At 35.0% G+C, this 19,775-nt stretch overlaps 1 protein-coding gene across 5 annotated transcripts in view; it reads right to left on the bottom strand.

Moving 5' to 3' along the window:
* Positions 1–19,187, bottom strand: part of LOC110031827 (protein FAM91A1) — a 39,183-nt gene extending 19,996 nt beyond the window's left edge. Inside the window, exons 1-5 of one of the 5 annotated variants that reach the window (XM_020735237.1) lie at positions 18,942–19,187; positions 18,687–18,844; positions 13,997–14,114; positions 13,656–13,752; positions 4,931–5,037 (exon numbers count right to left, since the gene is read on the bottom strand). In XM_020735237.1, coding sequence (XP_020590896.1) covers positions 4,931–5,037; positions 13,656–13,752; positions 13,997–14,114; positions 18,687–18,814 — 450 coding nt within the window. In that variant the 5' untranslated portion in view covers positions 18,815–18,844; positions 18,942–19,187. Of the gene's footprint in view, positions 1–4,930; positions 5,038–13,655; positions 13,753–13,996; positions 14,120–18,686; positions 18,845–18,941 lie in introns of those variants that run through there. The other 4 variants (XM_020735238.1, XM_020735241.1, XM_020735239.1 and 1 more) reach the window with 4 other exon arrangements.
* Positions 19,188–19,775: the final 588 nt, after the last annotated feature.

Raw genomic sequence — 19,775 nt, 5'->3', positions numbered from 1 at the left:
TTTTTCTTTAAGTAAATTTATTTAACTTTTTAAGATTTGAGTTAATCATATCACAGATCCAATATTATTTTATTTTAATTCTAAGTCCACTGATGAGCATTTCTGCGGATTGTGATGGGGCTTCAAATTGGCATTAAAGGATGGGTTCATGGGCAATATCCTGAGCCCATTAGCCAATTTAACCTTGTGTACATTAGAACTTTAGAAGGTTTGGCTCATGCTCTGTCATGATGCGGAGTCTAAGTGTGTTGATCGATTTGTCACTCAAAGCTCTCAATTTCACCGATCAAGCTTGAGGTGAGTTTGCTCGCAAGGGGGATGAGGATTGGAAGAGGGAGGGGCATAAAGAGGGGTAATCCCTTTTACTGGTTCAAGGGGATTGCCCTGAAAAAAAAAATTTGTGTCGAGCTCCGTAACGCCCCAGCACTTGGAACTCTAGCACTTAACATTCCAACATTAGGAGGAGGCGCCATTGCGGCAAACATAAGTACATATACAGATCCAGAAACAGATTGCTCAACACCCCAACGCCCCAGCCCTAGGAAAAGGCGTTCAATCATGGCGCCTCAACAAGCTCAAGGGCGTTGCCCCTAAATTTTTTTTTTTTTGTGTGTCAAGCGCCGAAACGCCCCAACACTTGGAACCTGAGTGTTTAAAGTTCCAACACCAGGAGGGGGAGCCACTGAGCCAAACCTAGGTACATAGACAGGTCCAAAAATAGAGCACTCAACACACCAATGCCTTAACGTTAGGAAGGGGCATCCAATCACGGCGCCCAACGCCAGTAATTGCATTCGAGCATTTCAAGGATTAAAATTACAACTTTGTTGTGGGATCTGTGTACGAAGGGGTGTTGGATTTTAAAGTTCTTCTATGTAAGGAAGATGAAAATTAGTGTTCTTACGTTCCAAATTGAAGAGAAACTTGAGTGTTGTGTAATTTATATAAATCACCTCATTTTTCATAGTGAATTTCTTGGTGTGGTATGACACCATGATTTTTTTTTTCCATTCTCGGGTTTTCCACATTAATATGGTGTTTTGTGTGTGTGTGTGTGTTTTTTTTTGTGCACTTTTGTTCTAAATTTGGCTTTGAATCTCTTGAATCAGTCTTGCATATCTCCTGCAATATATGGTATTAGAGCGGGCTTTCTAAAATTCTTTGATTCGAGTGTGAACAATGGCCCACGAAGTTAAGTACAAGACTGAGAAGTCCAATTGTTCAAACTTTAATTTTTGAAAAATCATTAATTGAAGATTTGTCATAGCAAAAGAAACTATACTTGTCATTGGATTGAATCACTAAGAAGCCGAAATCGATGACTCTTGAAGAATGGGAAGTTCTTGATTGAACATCACTAAGTTTGATTCGATATTAACTTTCCTCATAGGTTGCTTTCAACATTCTGAATGTGAAGACTATTGATCTCATGGCTATCTAACAAGAATGTATGAGAAGCATTCGACTTCAAACAAAATCTTGATAATAAAAAGGTTATTGATTATGAAGACGGTGAATCGTAGCTTAGTGACAAGACATTTGAATAACTTCAACACTGTGACAAACCAGGAGGGTTTTTTTGGCATCAAGTTTGATGTCAGGTAAGGGTGTTATCACTTATATCTTCATTGTCAGATAGCTGGGATAAAAGTTACTGCAGTGAGTAACTCTTTAGGTAATATGAAATTAAAATCAAATGAAACTGCAAGGTTAGCGCTTAATGAAGAAGTTCACAAAAAGACAAGTAGTGAAACTCTAAATTCTACTCTGAATGTTGAAACTAGATGATGGAATCTGGATAGAAACATAAGCAGAGAGAGATTCATGTCCACGAGAGAAAAGTCCAAGTTAGAAAAATAAAAAGACAGAGTTCAATGCTAAAAATACGAGAAGAATAATCACTTTAAAAAGAACTAAAAAGCTCCGAAGAAGATTAGTGGTGGAGGTCCATATAAAATGTTTTCTACAAATGTTTACACAGATGAAATCAAAGGCAACTCTTATTTTGTCCCGAGATAATACTGAATCATGGATAGTAGATTTAAGTGTTTCTTGTCATATTTTCCCTAACAAAGAAGTGTTCAAAAACTATACTCAAGTAATCTAGGGAAAGTGTATTTGAACGATAACAAGTCCTGGAGTATTTTCGAAAAGAGTGGTGTTGATATCAGATTATCAAATAGATCATAATGAAAACTGAACAGGATTATATGTTGGCAAAGAAATATGATTTCTGAGTAAGCATGAAAGGTTAGAGTATGTGCCCACTTTCACAGGTGATTCGTGGAAGATGACTAAAGAGGCAATGGTGACAGCTTGAGAAAAAATTGAAGGTACCATTTATCTGATTAATGAGATGTCTGAAACGATTAGAGAAGCTGGAAAAAAGGCTGATGCAGATCTCTGGCACTGTAAGCATGGTCATATGAGTGAGAAAAATACGAAGTTTCTATTTTCTAAAAGGAAACTTAAGAGTTTAAAGTTTATAAATTTAAATTTTAGTGAATAATGTGTTTATGACAAGCAAAAAAAGATTATTTTCTCTAAAATAAGGTTAAATTTGAAATCTAAAAAACTGAATTTAGTACATACTGATGTATGAGATCCAACTGGATGTTATCAATTCTTTCATTTTCATTGATGATCACAATAAGAAGGTATGGGTGTGCCTCTTAAAACATAAATCTAATGTGTTTGATAAATTTAAGAAGTGGAAAGCCATGGTTAAAATAGAGAGAGTTTTCAGGTTGAAATGTCTCAAATCAGATAATAGTGGCGAGAATCGTGATCAGAGATTCATGTGTAATTGTGTTTCAAAAGAGTTCAAACATGAATTTACTGTTCTAAGGATACCACAACAAATCAATGTTAATGAGATAATGAGAGCATGAATAGGACCATCACGGAGCGTGCCATAAATATGATATTACATGCAAACTTGCCAAAGTAGTTTTAAGCAGAAACAGTGACACTATAGTTTTTCTAATAAATCATGACCCATCAATATATTTGAATGAAAATTTACCTGAAAAAGCTTCAAGTGGCAGATAGGTAAATCTATCTCACCTGAAAGTATTTAATTGTTAACCATATATTTGGGATCTAGAAGTAAGCTTGATTTAAAATTTGTAAGTGCATTTTTATTAGGTATGACTTTAATAAAATTTTCTTATAATTATCCTATTGGATTTTTCATCAAGGTTACATTAACTTATCCTAATGGTTATGATATCACTTTTGTCATGATCAAACCCAATATTTGGAATTAACTAAAGCGTGCACAAATGGTCGGATGATGGGAACTCAGTTTTTTATATTCATCTATCATTTAACAAATGAAACAGCCACTAATTAAATTAAATTTAAACAATATATTTTAATTTGCATCGTTACTAGTTGTTTGTGTCTTTTATAAGCATTTTATCTTTCATCGTCTATCTTTTAATCGTTTAATAAAATCTGAAAAATTAATTTTAAATAACAATAAACTAAACAAAGCTAATGAATATTCACTCTTAAACTACAGTAATATAAGAAAAAAGAAAAACAATATACAAGTCGGTTAATAAATTAATATAAACATTTGAGATGTTCAGTGAATCATATTATATCTATACATATCTATATTAGTACAGCCGTCACAGCAATACTGTATAGAAATTATATCACTTAAATTACTTTAATATCAATATTTTTTCCATATAAAATCATGAGTGCCTTAACGTTCACATACAAGCATCATTACAAACATATCATTTATAGTCATAAAAAGTGTTAGTATCATAAAAAGGCGACTCTATTATAGTCAGTTGTGCACATACAAGCAGTCAATACAAACATATCATTTATATGCTCATCACATTTAATTCAATATATTATATATAACATACACTAATGCATGATGGTAAGTAGCTACAAATATTCATAACAATATAACCAATAAAGAAAAAAAATAAATCAAAATAAAACTCGTACAAGTATCATTATCTACTAATGCAAAATAGTGGAGAAGAATCAAATATTATCATAGATTAAAAATACAAGTACTCACATCAATGACGATTAACTTATTATTTGAATTGACTTGATGTCGACTCTTCTAAATTGAAAACATAACATAAACATGATATTTATATTACAAAACTTTAAATAAATTATTATTTTAATTAGCTATTAACTTTACCTTATTTATTTAAACAATTTTTATATTTTACTTATATATATATATATATATATAATCACTTAATAAAACTCCCCTGCCACTTTATGTCAAATCGCACGAGGGATCCCCTCGAAGCCCTCCCCTCTTCTTTTATTTTTCCTTCAAGCACAACAAGTCTTCCCTTAGTTACGGCGTGGCCTGGTCGCACGCTGGAGAGCTCTTCTTCACACGATTTGTACCCTTCCACCTCGACGAGTGCACTGGTCTTCTTCCCCTTCTTCGACTCGTTCGTCAGGATCGAGTGCGCAATAGCTTTCGCCCTCGCTCCTCTGCACGACAGTGGAGCCGCCTCCTCCGCTCGACACTGACACAACTTCTTCGGCTTCTTCTCTCTATCGACATTGCGGTTCAACCCAACAGTGAAACCCTTGACGGCATCATTTGACTCTCCCTCATACAGTAATTTATAGGGGGAACTTACCTTTTCAGCTTCTGACTCCCCCTCGCTTCCTCTCCCCTTTGTTCACTTCCTCTCCCTCTCTGCTCGGTTACCCATCTCCTCACATCCTCTTCTTCAATTCTCTGTTTCTTCTCTCCCGGTAACTGAAACAGGACGTCACATTAACTCATGTCCCTCACTAGGCTCATTCAGAAATACTTAAATTTCAGCATTATGATTAATAGAATCAATGTTTACTTTAAGAATAAACATAAGTAACAGGTGGCAGAGATGAGGATATCATCATAAATTACAGTTAGTAAGGGTACCTTCGATCTGCACTTGTTCATTATATCAATAAATTCATTTCTACCAACGCCAGTAAGCCTCAAAGCATCAGCGGCACTGAAATTAGGGATGCTGTCATAAGGTTGCTCTGCATGATTCCTCAAAAAAGTCAGACTGCAATTTAGAATTTATTGATGATCATGAACATTCAAAAATTGTAAAATTGAGGAAGGCATTCTGAACTGCCTCGACCAAGAAGCCATTAAATTCTACGTCAGAGAAAAAGGAAATAATATATTGTTTTATGCAAGTAACTGGTCCGTAGATTGAAAAATGGTCAACAGCGTCTGAAATGCTTTCTTGAGAACATGCTGGATAAAGTTGATCACCTATTTCAACTGTACAACTCCATAGTGCGGAGTATACAACTGAGAAAATTCAACCCTAATAATTCTACTTTGGTTTTGTTTGACAATCCATTAGTTAGAATTAATATAACAGTTCCATAAAAAGCTAAGCTAAGAGATACAAATTCAAAATGGATTTGATCAAAAATGCTGGAAAAAAATTTATTTCTCTTTTTGTTAGGATAAAAAAGTGTGATCTAAAGTAAGTCAATATGGCAATTAAGGCTGCGAATCAAGCAATATTTGCTCAAAACCCGTATAGCTTTTCATCATATCTACAAGAAGCCAGGAAATAAAGTCCAATAACCCGACTAGAAAAGAAGACCGACATAGAATCCACATTTTAGGCATTAAAAAGCGATCTTAAAGCTGAGGAAAGATTAAGTTCCAGCTAAAGTGTGGCTCCATGCCAGTAACTATTGACCTCAATACCAGCTTTGCAACTAAATGCGCCTACAAACAAAATGACGGGCAAAAGAAACAATGTTGTGTAAATCTGAATCAAAATGCCTCAACCCCAATCAAAGTAGTGTGACCATACACCATTTTATGAAACAATTGTGTCAACACATTTAGAACATCAAAATTATCTATAAAGGACACCGATATTGTCCGACCCACTGCACAAAAGCAAAATGAAATATTTAGCCACATGCTAGACAGAACAAAAATTCCGACATGTGCACGTGAACAAGAAATTGCACAAGAAATAAAATCATACATAAAATTTATTTTAAATCTAATTGAATCTTAATTTTAAAAAAATTAAAATCAAATATCTTGTGGTTGCCAATATTACATTAGATCATGCGTATCTTGTGCCTCAATCTTGCTGCACCATTTATGTCTAGGTTTCACCCTCTCTATTTCTACATCTCCCCTACCTCCTCCCCCTTTTTGTATATCCCCCCCTCTCTTTTCTATCTAAAGAACAATAAGTTTCAAAAAAAAAAAAGGAAAAGCAATAAACCAATAAAAGAAGAAAAAAAAAGAAGAATTAAGAAATAAATAACAGAAAAAAAAGGTAAAGAATATTTGACGCGGGAGCTAGGCTTAACAAGACGCGGAACTTAAGCGGTTCTGCGATACGCATAACTCCTGCGACCACGGGAGTTACGACTCCACTACAATCTCAAGCCGGAAACACAGTCAGAATGGGTTGAACAAGGAAAATCATGTATTGCTGGCAAGTTCAGCGAGAATTATTGCCTTTTCTAGATTATTTCCTACTTATTTTCTTCTCTTTCTAACATGAGACTATTTATATGTTTTATTTTTCTGTTTTGGAGGCATTAACTTTTTTGTTTGTGTGTTTTGATGATTGTATTATTTGATTGTTGTTTTAAGAGGATTGTATCATCTCTTTTTGCAAGTGATGTACCTATATCATACTTAGGAACGAGTGTTGAAACTTTCTCGCCACCCATATCATGTTGTTTTGTTGTTTGACTAGCTTTTTTCAGTTTAAACAGCAGCCAAACTATGCCAATCTGCTGTCCAACAGCATACTCACCCCCTAACCCCTTCCAAACACTGTCGACTGCTCCAATCATCCTTATCGTACCATTCCCCAACTACCTCCCTGCAAAACCAACTTCCTAAACACCATCTAAGAACCTGAGAATGGTCATATGGTATTAGAACGAGGGTACAGCCGAAAGAGTGCCGGCTTTTAGCAGGAAAAAAAGAGATGTTGGTAATCTGACAGATCCTTCAGATTGAGTCCAAGAGAGAGCAACAATGCCTCCGTCACAACATATTTGATACCCATTGTACCGTGTAGAGAAAGATATGTGGTCTCATTATAGATGGAGGCAATTGTGAAAATGTGACATTTATATAGATAATAGATAAATTGAGCCTCGCTGCTCAGAAGCATTCTCAGTCTATTCCCCGACTTATTTGAAGAAGAGAAGTAAGATCATTATTGATAGGAAATGTCTCATCGAGTTTTCTAAGGGAGATAAGTTCCAAGAGAAAGTGTGGTGTGAAGTGGTACCTATGAAAATTTGTCATATCTTATTAGGTCTTCCTTGGCAGTGCGATCGTTGTACACATCATGATGGCTAAATGAACACATTCTTTCACCAACATTGCACTCTTGCCTTGGAAAGAGTCTGAGCTAAATGGCATTCATATAAAGTTTGAGGATGTGGTGCCATGAATTCTTTTTGGCAAATCTTGAGTAGAACACCAACATGACTAGCATTAGTTGTTCAAGGCGACAATAAGTTCGAGAAGCCGATGCTAGACATAGGGCAACCTCTACCAAGAGAATTTTAAAATTTTCGTACGTGAAACCTACCTCCTAGGTTGCCACTACTTTCACATCATCACTTTAGATAGAGATGAGAAAGTTATGAGCTATTTCTAGAAAACCCTATAGAGTAGGTTGAGTACTAAGGGTACTTAGTTCTAGTTTAGTTCAATGGTGCACCTACGGACAGATGGCCAAATAAGAGTGATGAACTGCTAATCTAAAAATGTTCACATGTGTTCTATGAGAAAGAACATCAGACAGTACGATCCATCCATTTCCAATAAAGGAGCCTCTCCTAACCGAGAAGAATGACCTAGGAGCTGGGATTCACGGGTCGCAAAAACATTCGCGTTTCTGTGAAGCCGAGCTTTTCAAATAGCCAATTTCTTTTACATATAATATGTCCAACATTTCAACTGAATTTGTCTGCTTGAATGGAAAAAAATGAGCTGACTTTATTAGTTTGTCAATAATGACCAAAATACTATCACAATCCTGCCTGAATCGGAGAAACCCCATAACAAAATCCATAGCAATTTCTTTCATTTTCTATTCAGGTAATAATGATTGTAGTAATCTGCTAGGTCTCTGATGCTCATTTTTTACAATCTCACGAGCTTTGACATTTAGACACTTATTCAATAATATCTTTCTTCATACCTAGCCACCAGAATATTAATTTCAAATATTTTATTGTTACTTGAAGAATTATGCAGCTTGAATGATGAGCTTCATGTAGAATTTTTTATCTCAAATTAGAAGCAGCAGATACTCATAACTATAACTTATTTTTAAGTACACCATTTTCATCAATAGTCACATCTGATTTCTTTCCTGATTGTAAGTTATTTCACGAGTTTCGGATATTCATTGTTAATCTTCCAGGTTGTCTTGATTTTATCCATCATAGTTAGTTGCATGATCAGTTGATGCAAATACCCACTATCTCCTGATCTTCGAACTTTCAACTATAAGACATTAATTTATTTAACCAATTCCAGCTCTTGAGTAATAAATTAAGCTTGCACTACCGTGGATCTATGACTCAAAGCATCAGCAACTACATTTACAAGATCAGGACAATATTGTATATCCATATCATAATCTTTACTCAACTCCAATTGCCCCCTCTGCCTCAGATTCAGCTCTTTTTGTGTGAAAATATACTTCAAACTCTGATAATCCGTGAAGACTTCACACCATATAAGTAGTGCCACAAAATCTTGAGTATATGTTACAGCAGCTAACGTCAGATCATGTGTCTGATAGTTCCTCTTATGTGGCTTCAATTGTCTAAATGCATGGGCTATTAACTTTTTTATTTTGCATTAAAACATAGCAAACCTCGCAACGATGCGTTGTTGTAAGTCAGAAATCTTTCTATTCTTGATGGAAAAACTAACACTATAGCAATAGTCAAATATTTCTTCAACTCTTGAAAATTATGCTCACGTTCTGCATGCCACTCAAATTGGACATCTTTTCTCATCAACTCGGACAACGGCATAGCTATCTATGAAATTTTTTTAACAAATCTCCTGTAATATTCGGCCAAATCAAGAAGTTGCATACCTCCGTAACATTCTTTCAACTAGATCATTCCAAATTGCTTTCACCTTCTGAGAATCCATTATTATTCCTTATCCATTGATAATATTTCCCAAATAAGCAATACTCCGCAATCAAAATTCATATTTTGACAACTTTGCATATAGATGATTCTACCCAGCAGCTCCAATACTATCCTCAAATTCTTGGCATGATCATCATCAGTTTCTAAATAAATACGAATATCATCAATAAAGATAATAACAAATTAATCCACATAAGGATTGAAGATTTGATTCATCGGGTCCATGAATATAACAGGAGCATTGGTTAAACTAAAAGTCATAACTAAGAATTCATAATGATCATACCTGATAACAAATGTTTTCTTAGTATATCTACCTCATTGACTATGACATGATATCCGATCTCGGATCGATCCCAAAAAATACAGTAGCACCTTCTAATTGATCAAATAGATCATCAATCCTGATATTTGTTTTTTATTGTCACCTTGTTCGGCTCTTTATAATCAATGCACAACCACACAGATTTGTCTCTCTTCTTGCCAAATAATACTAGAGCACTCCAACGTGAATTGTTTGGCCTGATAAAACTTTTATCTATCAATTCCTGCAATTGACATTTTAATTCCTAAAATTCTTTCGAAGTCATCCTGTTATGAGACATGAAAATTGCGGGTGTCCCTAACTGCACATCAATGTCAAACTCAACTTATCGTTCTGAGGTAGCCTTGACAATTCTTCGGGGAATACATTAGAAAATTCTACAACCATTTGGATATTTTTCAGATCCTACGCATTTTTATACAGCAATTCTAATTTGGCCAGAAATACCAATGCATTCACAATATGCAGGTGTTTATCCACAATATGTAGAATTTCTAAATGCAATAGTGTCAACCACATAATCACAAAACCAACAGAGATTTATTCTTATTAATTTAGCACAAGATTATTTCATTTGAATTGACGGAACAGCTCTACAATGAGTTTCCTCAAGCTCGTCTCAAACTCGCCGCCTAGTGTAGACAACTTGGGATTCATAAACATCATAAAATTTAATGAAATTTTAGCTCATTTCATGATTTAACCATAAACATAATTTATTTAGGAATTCTCATCTCAAAAAAACTTCTCAGCATAACCAACCCTTCTCCGAGACTGCCTATCTTCTTCTGTCTTCCTCCTATCACCTTAATCCTCCCATTTCATCGTTGATTTCGTGGTAATAGCCCTTATGGAAGCCCACAAACCAATTTCGTCGCTTCCGATGCAAGTACGTCTCCCGCTGATTCATAGCAAACGTTAAAGCAAAAGTATAAGGAAAAGAATATCTGGAATATCATGGAAATGGAGTTCTTCTTACCGAAATCTCCCCGAAACTTACTGTCGTGGGCTGCGGCTCCCAAACTGCCACTCGCCCTTCTCTATTCACTCCCTGCTACGGTGCACAGGGTAAAGCTTCTCTCGGTAAGGAGGAATTGAGAGAGGAAGTGAATGTGGAATTTAGCTCACCCCTAATAACTTTCAACCATTCGATCTAATCAAGTCGTAGCATGCGTAGTTAAGTACGGAGATGCTGGATTAAAGAGAATAATTAGGACTAATTAAGTTAATTAAACTTATAACTTCATCATTGTATATTTTCTTATCCGTTTAAAATTCATGCATAATTTTAGATATCAAATTTACCAATTCGACGTGTAAAATTTTATAAAATCGTTTAAGTTAAATTTCAGGGGATGCAAATTTTATGTTAAAATTTTACCCAGTTTCTCAAATTTTGAGTGTTACATTTGTAAACTAAATTCAAGCAACAAATTGCTCTATTTTGAAAGCATAAAAATAACCAAAAACACAACATTACTACTAGATTCGCAACATATACATGTAAATGGATATAATGCAATCATTCAAACTCGAAATGAAAAGTTTGTGCGCATCTTAATGACAAAATATTCAAGCAAACACCAAAATATAGAAAGGTACAAGCCTCATATGTGAATGAAAAGAACTTTGAACTAGATCACAATACCTTGGAAATTGTTCAAGCATATACAAATGTCTACAGATGTTCCGACAAACATGTGAAATGCTTTAACTTATAGTTAAAAAATGTTGGCGGAGTAAATAAATGAATTCCAATTTACCCAGTTCTAAAAATGTTTATCAATTAAATTGAAATATCATGAAATCTCTCTTTCAAAATTAATGTCCAATTCTATATATATGCTCGTACCAAACGAAGCCGCCCTAGGGTCATAAGCTTCACTTTTCAAATTCAATCCTCCCCAAGCTGTAGAGTTGACAAGATGTGTGATCAATTCAAAAACAACTACTAAGAAAAGATTAATTTTAAACTAGTACTCTTGATCAAGTTAAGAAAGGTAGAGGTAGTCCTAAAAAGGCCTAAGCATGTTGTATAGAAAATGATCTTCAATTATTATAATTAAACGAAATTATGACACTCTATAAGAAAAAATGGAAAAAAAAATTCATGTAGCCAACCCATCTTAGTGGGATAAAGGTTTGTTGTTGTTGTTGTCGTCGTCGTCGTTGTACACTTGATAGTCAAGAAAACTTGCAGCATTGTGGATTGAGGACTGAGAATTAGGTATTTGATCTCAAATCACACAAAGATATTTTGTTTTATATTTTCATAAAGCCTTCAAAGCCTCTACAAACAACAAAGCCTTAATCCCACTATGTGAGGTCGGCTACATGAATCTTTTTTCTCCATTGCGTCCTATTTAGTGTCATATTTTCATCTAGTTATAATAAATTAAGATCATTTTTTATACAATAAGCCCAAGTCTGCCTAGGTCTACCTCTGTCTTTCTTAACATAAGTAGAATCTAAAACATCTACTCTCCTAATCGGATCATCAGATGGTCGCGCTTAATGTGACCAAACCAACTAAGACGACTTTCTCTAATTTTGTCTGTCACAGGAACTATACCAACCCTATCACGAATATATTCATTTTGCATTTTGTCTCCAAGTGTAAAGCCACTCATCCACCTAATCATTCTCATCACGGCAACACTTAACTTAGTATTATGCTTCTCTTTTAAAGGCCAACACTCAGCGCCATACAACATTGCATGTCTCACCACCGTCTTATAAAATTTTCCTTTCAGTCTAAGTGGTACTTTTCTATCACACAAAGGTCCCAAAGCATTCCTCCACTTCAACCAACCAACTTAAATTCTACTATTAACATCCCCATATATATCACAATCGCTTTGAACAACAAACTCGAGATATCTAAATCAATCATATGTTTTAATAATTTGATCACCCAAAGTTACATTTATGTCACTAGAGCTACTACTACTAAATTACATTATATGTATTCAGAGTTAGAATTACACCAATGTAGACCTCCATAGTTCAAGTTTTTCCTAGGCTTTTTCTCTCGTCTTATCCACGAGAAGGATATCATCAGCTAAAAGCATACATAAAAGCATACACCTACACCAAGGTACATCCTCCTGTAAATGTCCAATAAGACTTTCATAACTAAAGCAAAAAGGGATGGGCTTAAAGCCAATCCCTGATGTAATCCAACTGAAATAAAAAAATAATTGGTCAGTATTCCTTCTGTTCGAATACAAATAACAACTCTGGTATAAACATCCTTAATGCATGAATGTAAGTCATATCAACATATTTTTTCTCTAGAACTTTCTAAAGGATTTCTCTGTGAACCTTATCATAAACTTTTTTCTGAATCAATAAAAATCATATATAGATCCTCCTTAATCTCTATGTACTTCTCCATCAAACCTCTCAATAAATGCATAGCTTCCATAGTAGACCTACCGACATAAATCCAAACTGATTATAAGGTAAAACGTCTTAACCTATGTTCAATTACCCTTTACCATAATTTTAAAGTATGACACGTCAACTTAATCCCTCTATAATTTGCACACTCTTTTGCATCCCCTTTATTCTTAAAAATGGGAACCAAAATACTCTTCCTCCACTCCTCAGGCATCTTTTTAGTTTTAAAAATAATATATTAAAATAATATTAAAGAGTTTAGTAAGCCAAGAAACTCCCAAATCTCCTAAATATTTTCATACTTCAATTAAGATCAAAAAGCCTTCCAAGCCCCTAATACAAAAAAAAACTATTTCAAAATGCAACTCTCAGTACTATACCAACAAGGACGTCACTAGTTCTATCTCATAGACCCAATCCTCTATATAAGAGAGTAGAATTGGCAAGGTATGTAATGCAAATAAGGTTTAAATGAACTTAAGTAATCTAAATTCATGTGAAAGTAATTCTCTATAAGCAAGCAAACAGAGTTATTTCCTAGTACATCATATTGCACGGAAAAAAAAGGCAAAAGCAATCAAACTAGCCATAAGTTATTTCCTAGTACAACTAAAGCTTTATTACCTCAAAATATGCCGGGAGCAAGCAAAAAACAACAAGGTAAGATAACCTAAATAAAAAAAAGAGGTGATGCGAAAATATGAATTTAACATATCTTATGATATTTAGAAGCAATTACCATTTTTCATTACTTCAAAGATCATATCACAGTAGTACTTGAAAGGTGAAATCCTCATTACTCGACAAACATAGTCTGCAAGATGATAGGGGAACAGCTGCAAAAGCATCACAAGTTAATGGCACCAAAATAGAATTACGGAATACTAAAGCATTAGATTGTTTGACATAATGTCGAAGCTCTGATCAATTGTGAGCTAGTATTAAATAGTTATGATTGCTGCCTGAACTACATGCATTGAAGACATGCACATGAACTCTAAAAGAAACCATAGCAGTGAGGTAGAAAATAAAAGATGAAAATGTTTAGGAAATAAAAGATGAACATGTTTAGTTAAGTACCGCAAGATTCTTACGCAGATAACGCATCATCTCTTCATAATATTCTGCTTCTTTGCATACTTTACGGGCAAAACTAGTATGCCATTGTAGCCGTTTTTTTATGCAGTGCTCTATTATTCTGCACTTTTATTGACAAAGTAAATTAGACAAATCTTTTTCTCCAAACTAAACCTGGCAAAGACAAAATGCTACAAACCAAAAGAAAATATCAAAATAATTACAAGACAGCTGAGGAATGTGTTACGCCGATGCTTGCCTAAGGGCAATTTTGTCTTTTTTAGCCTAAGGACGATTTTATTTTTTTTAATTAATTAATGTTTGGTATAAATAGAGCGTAATAATTTATGATTAGGGTTATGCATGAGATTATTGTCATTGAGTCTTAGAGCTAGAATTTGAGAGAAATTTCCTACCCCTTGAATTGTCAAATTTGGAAGAGATCACCTAGCTCTCGAATTGTAGATGCTTATCTTATATTATTGTGTTTGGTTGCTCTCGATTATTGAAGAAAAAATTTTGTATTGCCCTAATTTCTATGTGGAAATGTGTCAGATCACATCAAATTGGTATCAGAGCAAGATTTCTATGAAACAAACAACAAGAGAAGCAGTCGAAGGCATCTCGGCGCAGTAAAGGGTGTGGGATCTGCAACAAGATCTAGCTAGGAAGGCGACGTCGAAATCATCTATAGGGTGTGACGACAGTCGCGAACAGAGCTAGTGGGGAAGGCAACAACGGGATCGCGTAGGGGCACAACAAAAGATTGCAACATAGAGTGGCTGAGAGACCGATGGGATTGCGATCTACAGAGGCCCGAAACTCCATCTTTCTCATCCTCCCGCTCCATCCTCGCTAGGGGGCAAGTGAGTCAAGCCCGCTCATGAGCCGGCTCGGGCTCCGCTTGATAAGTGTCTCGTGAACCGAGCTCAATGAGCTAACAAGCCAAGCTCAAGCTAGCCCCGAATCGACAGGTTAGCTCTTGAGCCGACTCGTTTAAAAAATATTTGATATAAAATACAATCAAAATACATTGAAACTGAAGTTTTTGTCATTAAATTACTAAAAAGGTGTAAGAAAAAGTATTTTATATTTTGTATCAAGTGATTTCTTATTATTTATCATTTAATTGATCATTCCATTTATCATTATATATAACACTAACTTGAACTAATATTTTTTTCTCTTTTTCATTATAATCAAGTCAACTCGTGAGTCAGCTCAAACTTGTAGAATTAAGCTCGAGCTCGATTAACTGGATCAAGCTCCATCTCAAGCCAAGAATGGCTCGAGCTAGATTCGACTCATTTACACCCCTAGTCCTCGTGATACAATCATGATTAGATCTAGTTGAGAAGGCCATGTGGGGATCTCGACATGCCAAGATCCAAAACTCCCATCTCTCGTCTCCTCCCACTCCACTCCTACTTGAAACCATTGCAACACCTCCTGCGACCAAAAGCCAACTACAAGATCACATTCTAAGGGAGTTTTGAAACTGTTCAAATAGTAATGGCGGCCAAAGAAATAGATGATTTGGAGAAGAAATTGGAGAAAGAAGTATGGCAACTTAAATCTAGGATAGAGTAAGGATTCACCGCTATTGACAACCGATTCGAGAGCTTGAAGGTGAGGATAAGGAAGCTTATTGAAATGCAATCCAAAATCCCGCCGACGGCTCAATTTTCAAACCTTAATGCTAACCGAGGGTGTTGGAAAAGAGATCGAATGAGAGGAACATGAGAAGGAAAGCATCCATCATCAAGAACTCCTCCCAAAGGCTCCAATGGGGGGTGGATTAAAGATTTTCGATGGAGGCAGTTGTGTCAAAACATGGAAGAGTCATGCAAGGGGTATGGAGGAACGTGAAGGAAGGAGAGAAGTCGAGGCTATAGTAAAAGAATGGAGTGTTATTTTCAATAAGTGGAGAAAAACATCGAGGGAGAGAAAGTTGGGGAGAAGATGCTAGGGTTAGGAAGTTAAAGATATCGATCTTTGAGAGCGAAGACGCACATGGGTGGATGTACCTGGTGAAGCTATATTTCACGGTGAATAAGCTAAATGAAGAGGAGAAGCTCATTGTGGTAGCGTTATGTTTGGAAGAAAAAGCCTTAGTATGGTTTTAGTGAAGGAATGCTAAATATCTAATATGCTTGTGAAAGGAATTTAAAGATTGCTTGTTAGAATGTTTTTGAGTCATTCAGGAAGAAGGCCTACGCAAGCAATTATTTGTCTTGACTCGAGAGGGGACTATCATGGAATATAGAGAGAGATTCAAGATATTATCGGAACGGCTGAGAGAAATTTTTGGATCAATATTGAAGGGGAATTTTATATATGTTTTAAAGCCCACATACGTGCAACACTTCATCTGTTGAGAATGATTGTGGGAAATTATGGAACTAAAGAAGTTGGTTGAAGATAAAAATACAATTGAGTGGGCTAATAGGAGCATCACAAGGGGAACTTCCTACTGAAACACTACAAACATGATGATACTATTAACTCAAATAGTGAAAGTTTATAAGGAGGCTCCCAGAAACATGACTAATGGACCACAGCAGAGGGCAACATTCAAACGCCTTACAGAGACAGAGATGCAGGAGAAGCGAACAGCTGTGTTATGCTTTCGATGTGATGAAAAAATTTATCTCAGGCCACCGTTGCAAGAATCAAACATTACAAATTATCACAGTATGTGATGAGGAGGCAGGGGAGCTTGATCCAATAGCAGTTTTTATCCATCTTAAGGACAAAGTGTTTCTTTATGATGAGAGTATTGTTACGTCGGTGCCAAACCTATTGGCAATTTTATCTTTTATTGTTAATTATTGTTTGGTATAAATAAGGCATAATAATTTTGGATTAGAGATATGCATGAGATTATTGACTTTGAGTCTTTGAGTTAGGATTTGAGAGAGATTTCCTACCTCTCGAAATATAAGATTTGGGAGAGATTGTCTACCTCTCAAACTTTATGTACTTATATATTTGTGTTGAGTTGATTTGGATTATTGAAGAAAAAAATTTGTTCTGCTCTAATTTCTGTGTGAAAATCTGTGTCAAATCATATCAGAGAGCAGTCTGAAGTTCTAAAAGGAAATTGTTTTAGATCCAATTTTGCATAGAAAATTACATATATGAAGAGTATGAAAGAAAGGTAAACAAATATTAACAAAAGTAAAATAAAAGACACCTTATGATGCGGCAAATATACCAAACAAGAACAAGTGGATGAGAAAAGAAGTCTAAGTAAGAAAGCCATCCTAGGCTAGAAAGCTACCCAAACTCTTTCAGAGACAATAATATGATTCCTAAGCTAACATTTGTTGAGTATTATATAGACTCCAAGTTTAAGAAGTTTCAAACGATCTTCAACTTTTGTTGAGTATTATATCTCATAACTAAGAATATTAAATTAAATATGACACTACAATAGATAATAAGTATAGAAAGATTTTTTTAAGCGCCAAATGTTATAATCAACTTAACAATATTATTGCACCAACAAATTTTAATTTTGAGATAGTTCTTCAAATGTTCTGTCTGATTAAGGAAAATCAAACAGCTTGCTTGCTTAATTTACAACTAAAAGGTTAGCCAGTAATCAAACTGAATAAACAAAGAGAAGAATAAAATATTATTCACTTTCAGGACAAAGAGTTTAAATCTTCAACCATCCTATTTTTTTTCTTGTTAAATACAAAAAGTGTCACATGTGCTTGAAAATTAATCATAGACTATCATGTGCCCTCTAGATGCTCCAAATTCTTTTTTCACATTCCAGTAGCACCTAGCCTATGAATTTCCAAAGTTAAATGAACCATAAGATTCAGTAATTGAGATATATCTTGATTTATCCCAATTTGATGGCTTGGCACATCTCCTTACTCTAGATTGATAAAAGATATGGCTTCTATAGGTTCTTTGCCCTTACATATTCTATTCATATCCTAAGGTAGAAGTATTCTCATCTCTCTAAATCCACTTTTATAATTAGCCTAGGCTTAAAATGCATGTACAAGGTTATTTCAATTCTTATGGGGAACATATTTCTAAAACTATGATATGATGCTTGTTACAATTTTGATTTTATGAAGATTACCAAAAACAAATAATATTTATTCGCCATACCTAAATTTAAAAATAACATTTCATAACATTTATCTTAAAAAAGCTAATAAAACCAACACCTTTGAGTCAGTGGCATGTTGATAAAGATGAACAGCCCTCACTTGCAAGATTTTAGATGATTCTCAAGGATTAAAGTTTGTCATAAAACTTAATAGACTCACATTAAACACCGGTCATCTCCAACTTCCTGGACTATGCAATAGCATAATCAATCATGCACAGATGAACAGCCATTTTGTGCTCGTTGATTCCCACAACAAACCATGTTTAGAAAAATTGCAAAGAAATCCTATTGCATAGTAGTGAAGCTATTGTTGTATAGTTTATTGAATGTCTATTTCATCAAACGTATGTGTTCTGATGCTGCAATCAGTGAATACTAAACAGCTTTATTTGCTTTATTTCAAATCCTACACGAAGAATAAATGCACCAATGTCTCAAGCAGGAGATGAGCAATATAAAGTAATTCCTCCACTATACTGCGTCAATTTACCGTAGAGAGTCTTCCAATAGAATGATGAAAATCTCGCTACGAAGTAAAAAAACTAAAGCGATCACCTCTTGTGCCACTCCTCTTTCGTGGAGATAGTCGCCTGGAGCCTCTTTGGGAGGTTTTCCCATGAGCATTCTTCCTTGATAGACTTGAGAATAAGCTGCTCCTCGATTGTGGCGTGAATACGCTGCATCTTCTCCGAAAATGGCCGCTTAGCGATCAGCTCAAGAAACAAAAATAAATGATCATAAGGGACAAATCGAGCCGAAAAAAGCCTCATTGCTCTCAGAAGTTCGAAGGACAATAGATTAGATTGATACCAAATGAAGGTGAAAACACAGTTGTATCGAAAGGATGGCGAGTGTAGAGTTGCGCTCTAGGCCTCCGATTTGTGAAGAAAGGTGGACAAAATAGAGAAATTGTGATTGATTCGGTGAGATCTAGAGGTCCTTGTTTATTGACGAAGAGCATAGCGGTGGAAAACAGGCATCATAAGCGGAAGAGGGCAGGAAATATTTGGGATTTCCCATGCGCGCCTGTTTATTCTAACATTTTCCATCGAGCGATGTCTAAAGGCAATTGCTCCGCGCCAAGTAAACTCTATTATTTTGAGTTTATTTTTGTGTTATTTTTAATAATTTTAAAATAACCTAAAAATAAAGACCCTGGATTAATTTTGAGTTATTTCAAAATTATTAAAAATAACCCAAAAATAATCTGAAAATAATTCAGGAATAACCTCTGCGGAACATAAAGCTACGTCAGGAGTTCGCACAGAAAAATTAGGCCTATAGCAGACGTGAGAAAATATTGAGTACCTGGCCCTCCGTAACCGACGAAGTGTGCAAAATTTTTCCAACTGAAGGACATAGGATTCAAGTTAAAGAGGACCGGATTTACCAAAACTTAATAACATTAAATTCGAAATAACTTTTTGTTCAATTAACATTAAATTCAATTAAAATTATTTAAGATATTTGGTTTACCGTCCTAAATTCTTTAAATACAACTAATGAGTGAATTTAATACATCCGAACGAAACAAATAAAAATTGGATTTAACTTAACAGCTTATTTATCTAACAGATTTATGGTGTTTGGCTTGATTTAAGTTAAATCTAACTTAAATCCTGTTAAAAGTATCCCACCAAACAC

Source organism: Phalaenopsis equestris, unplaced genomic scaffold (genome assembly GCF_001263595.1).
Source record: "Phalaenopsis equestris unplaced genomic scaffold, ASM126359v1 Scaffold000848, whole genome shotgun sequence".
Taxonomy (NCBI): domain Eukaryota; kingdom Viridiplantae; phylum Streptophyta; class Magnoliopsida; order Asparagales; family Orchidaceae; genus Phalaenopsis; species Phalaenopsis equestris.
This window is presented reverse-complemented; position numbering and strand designations above follow the sequence as displayed.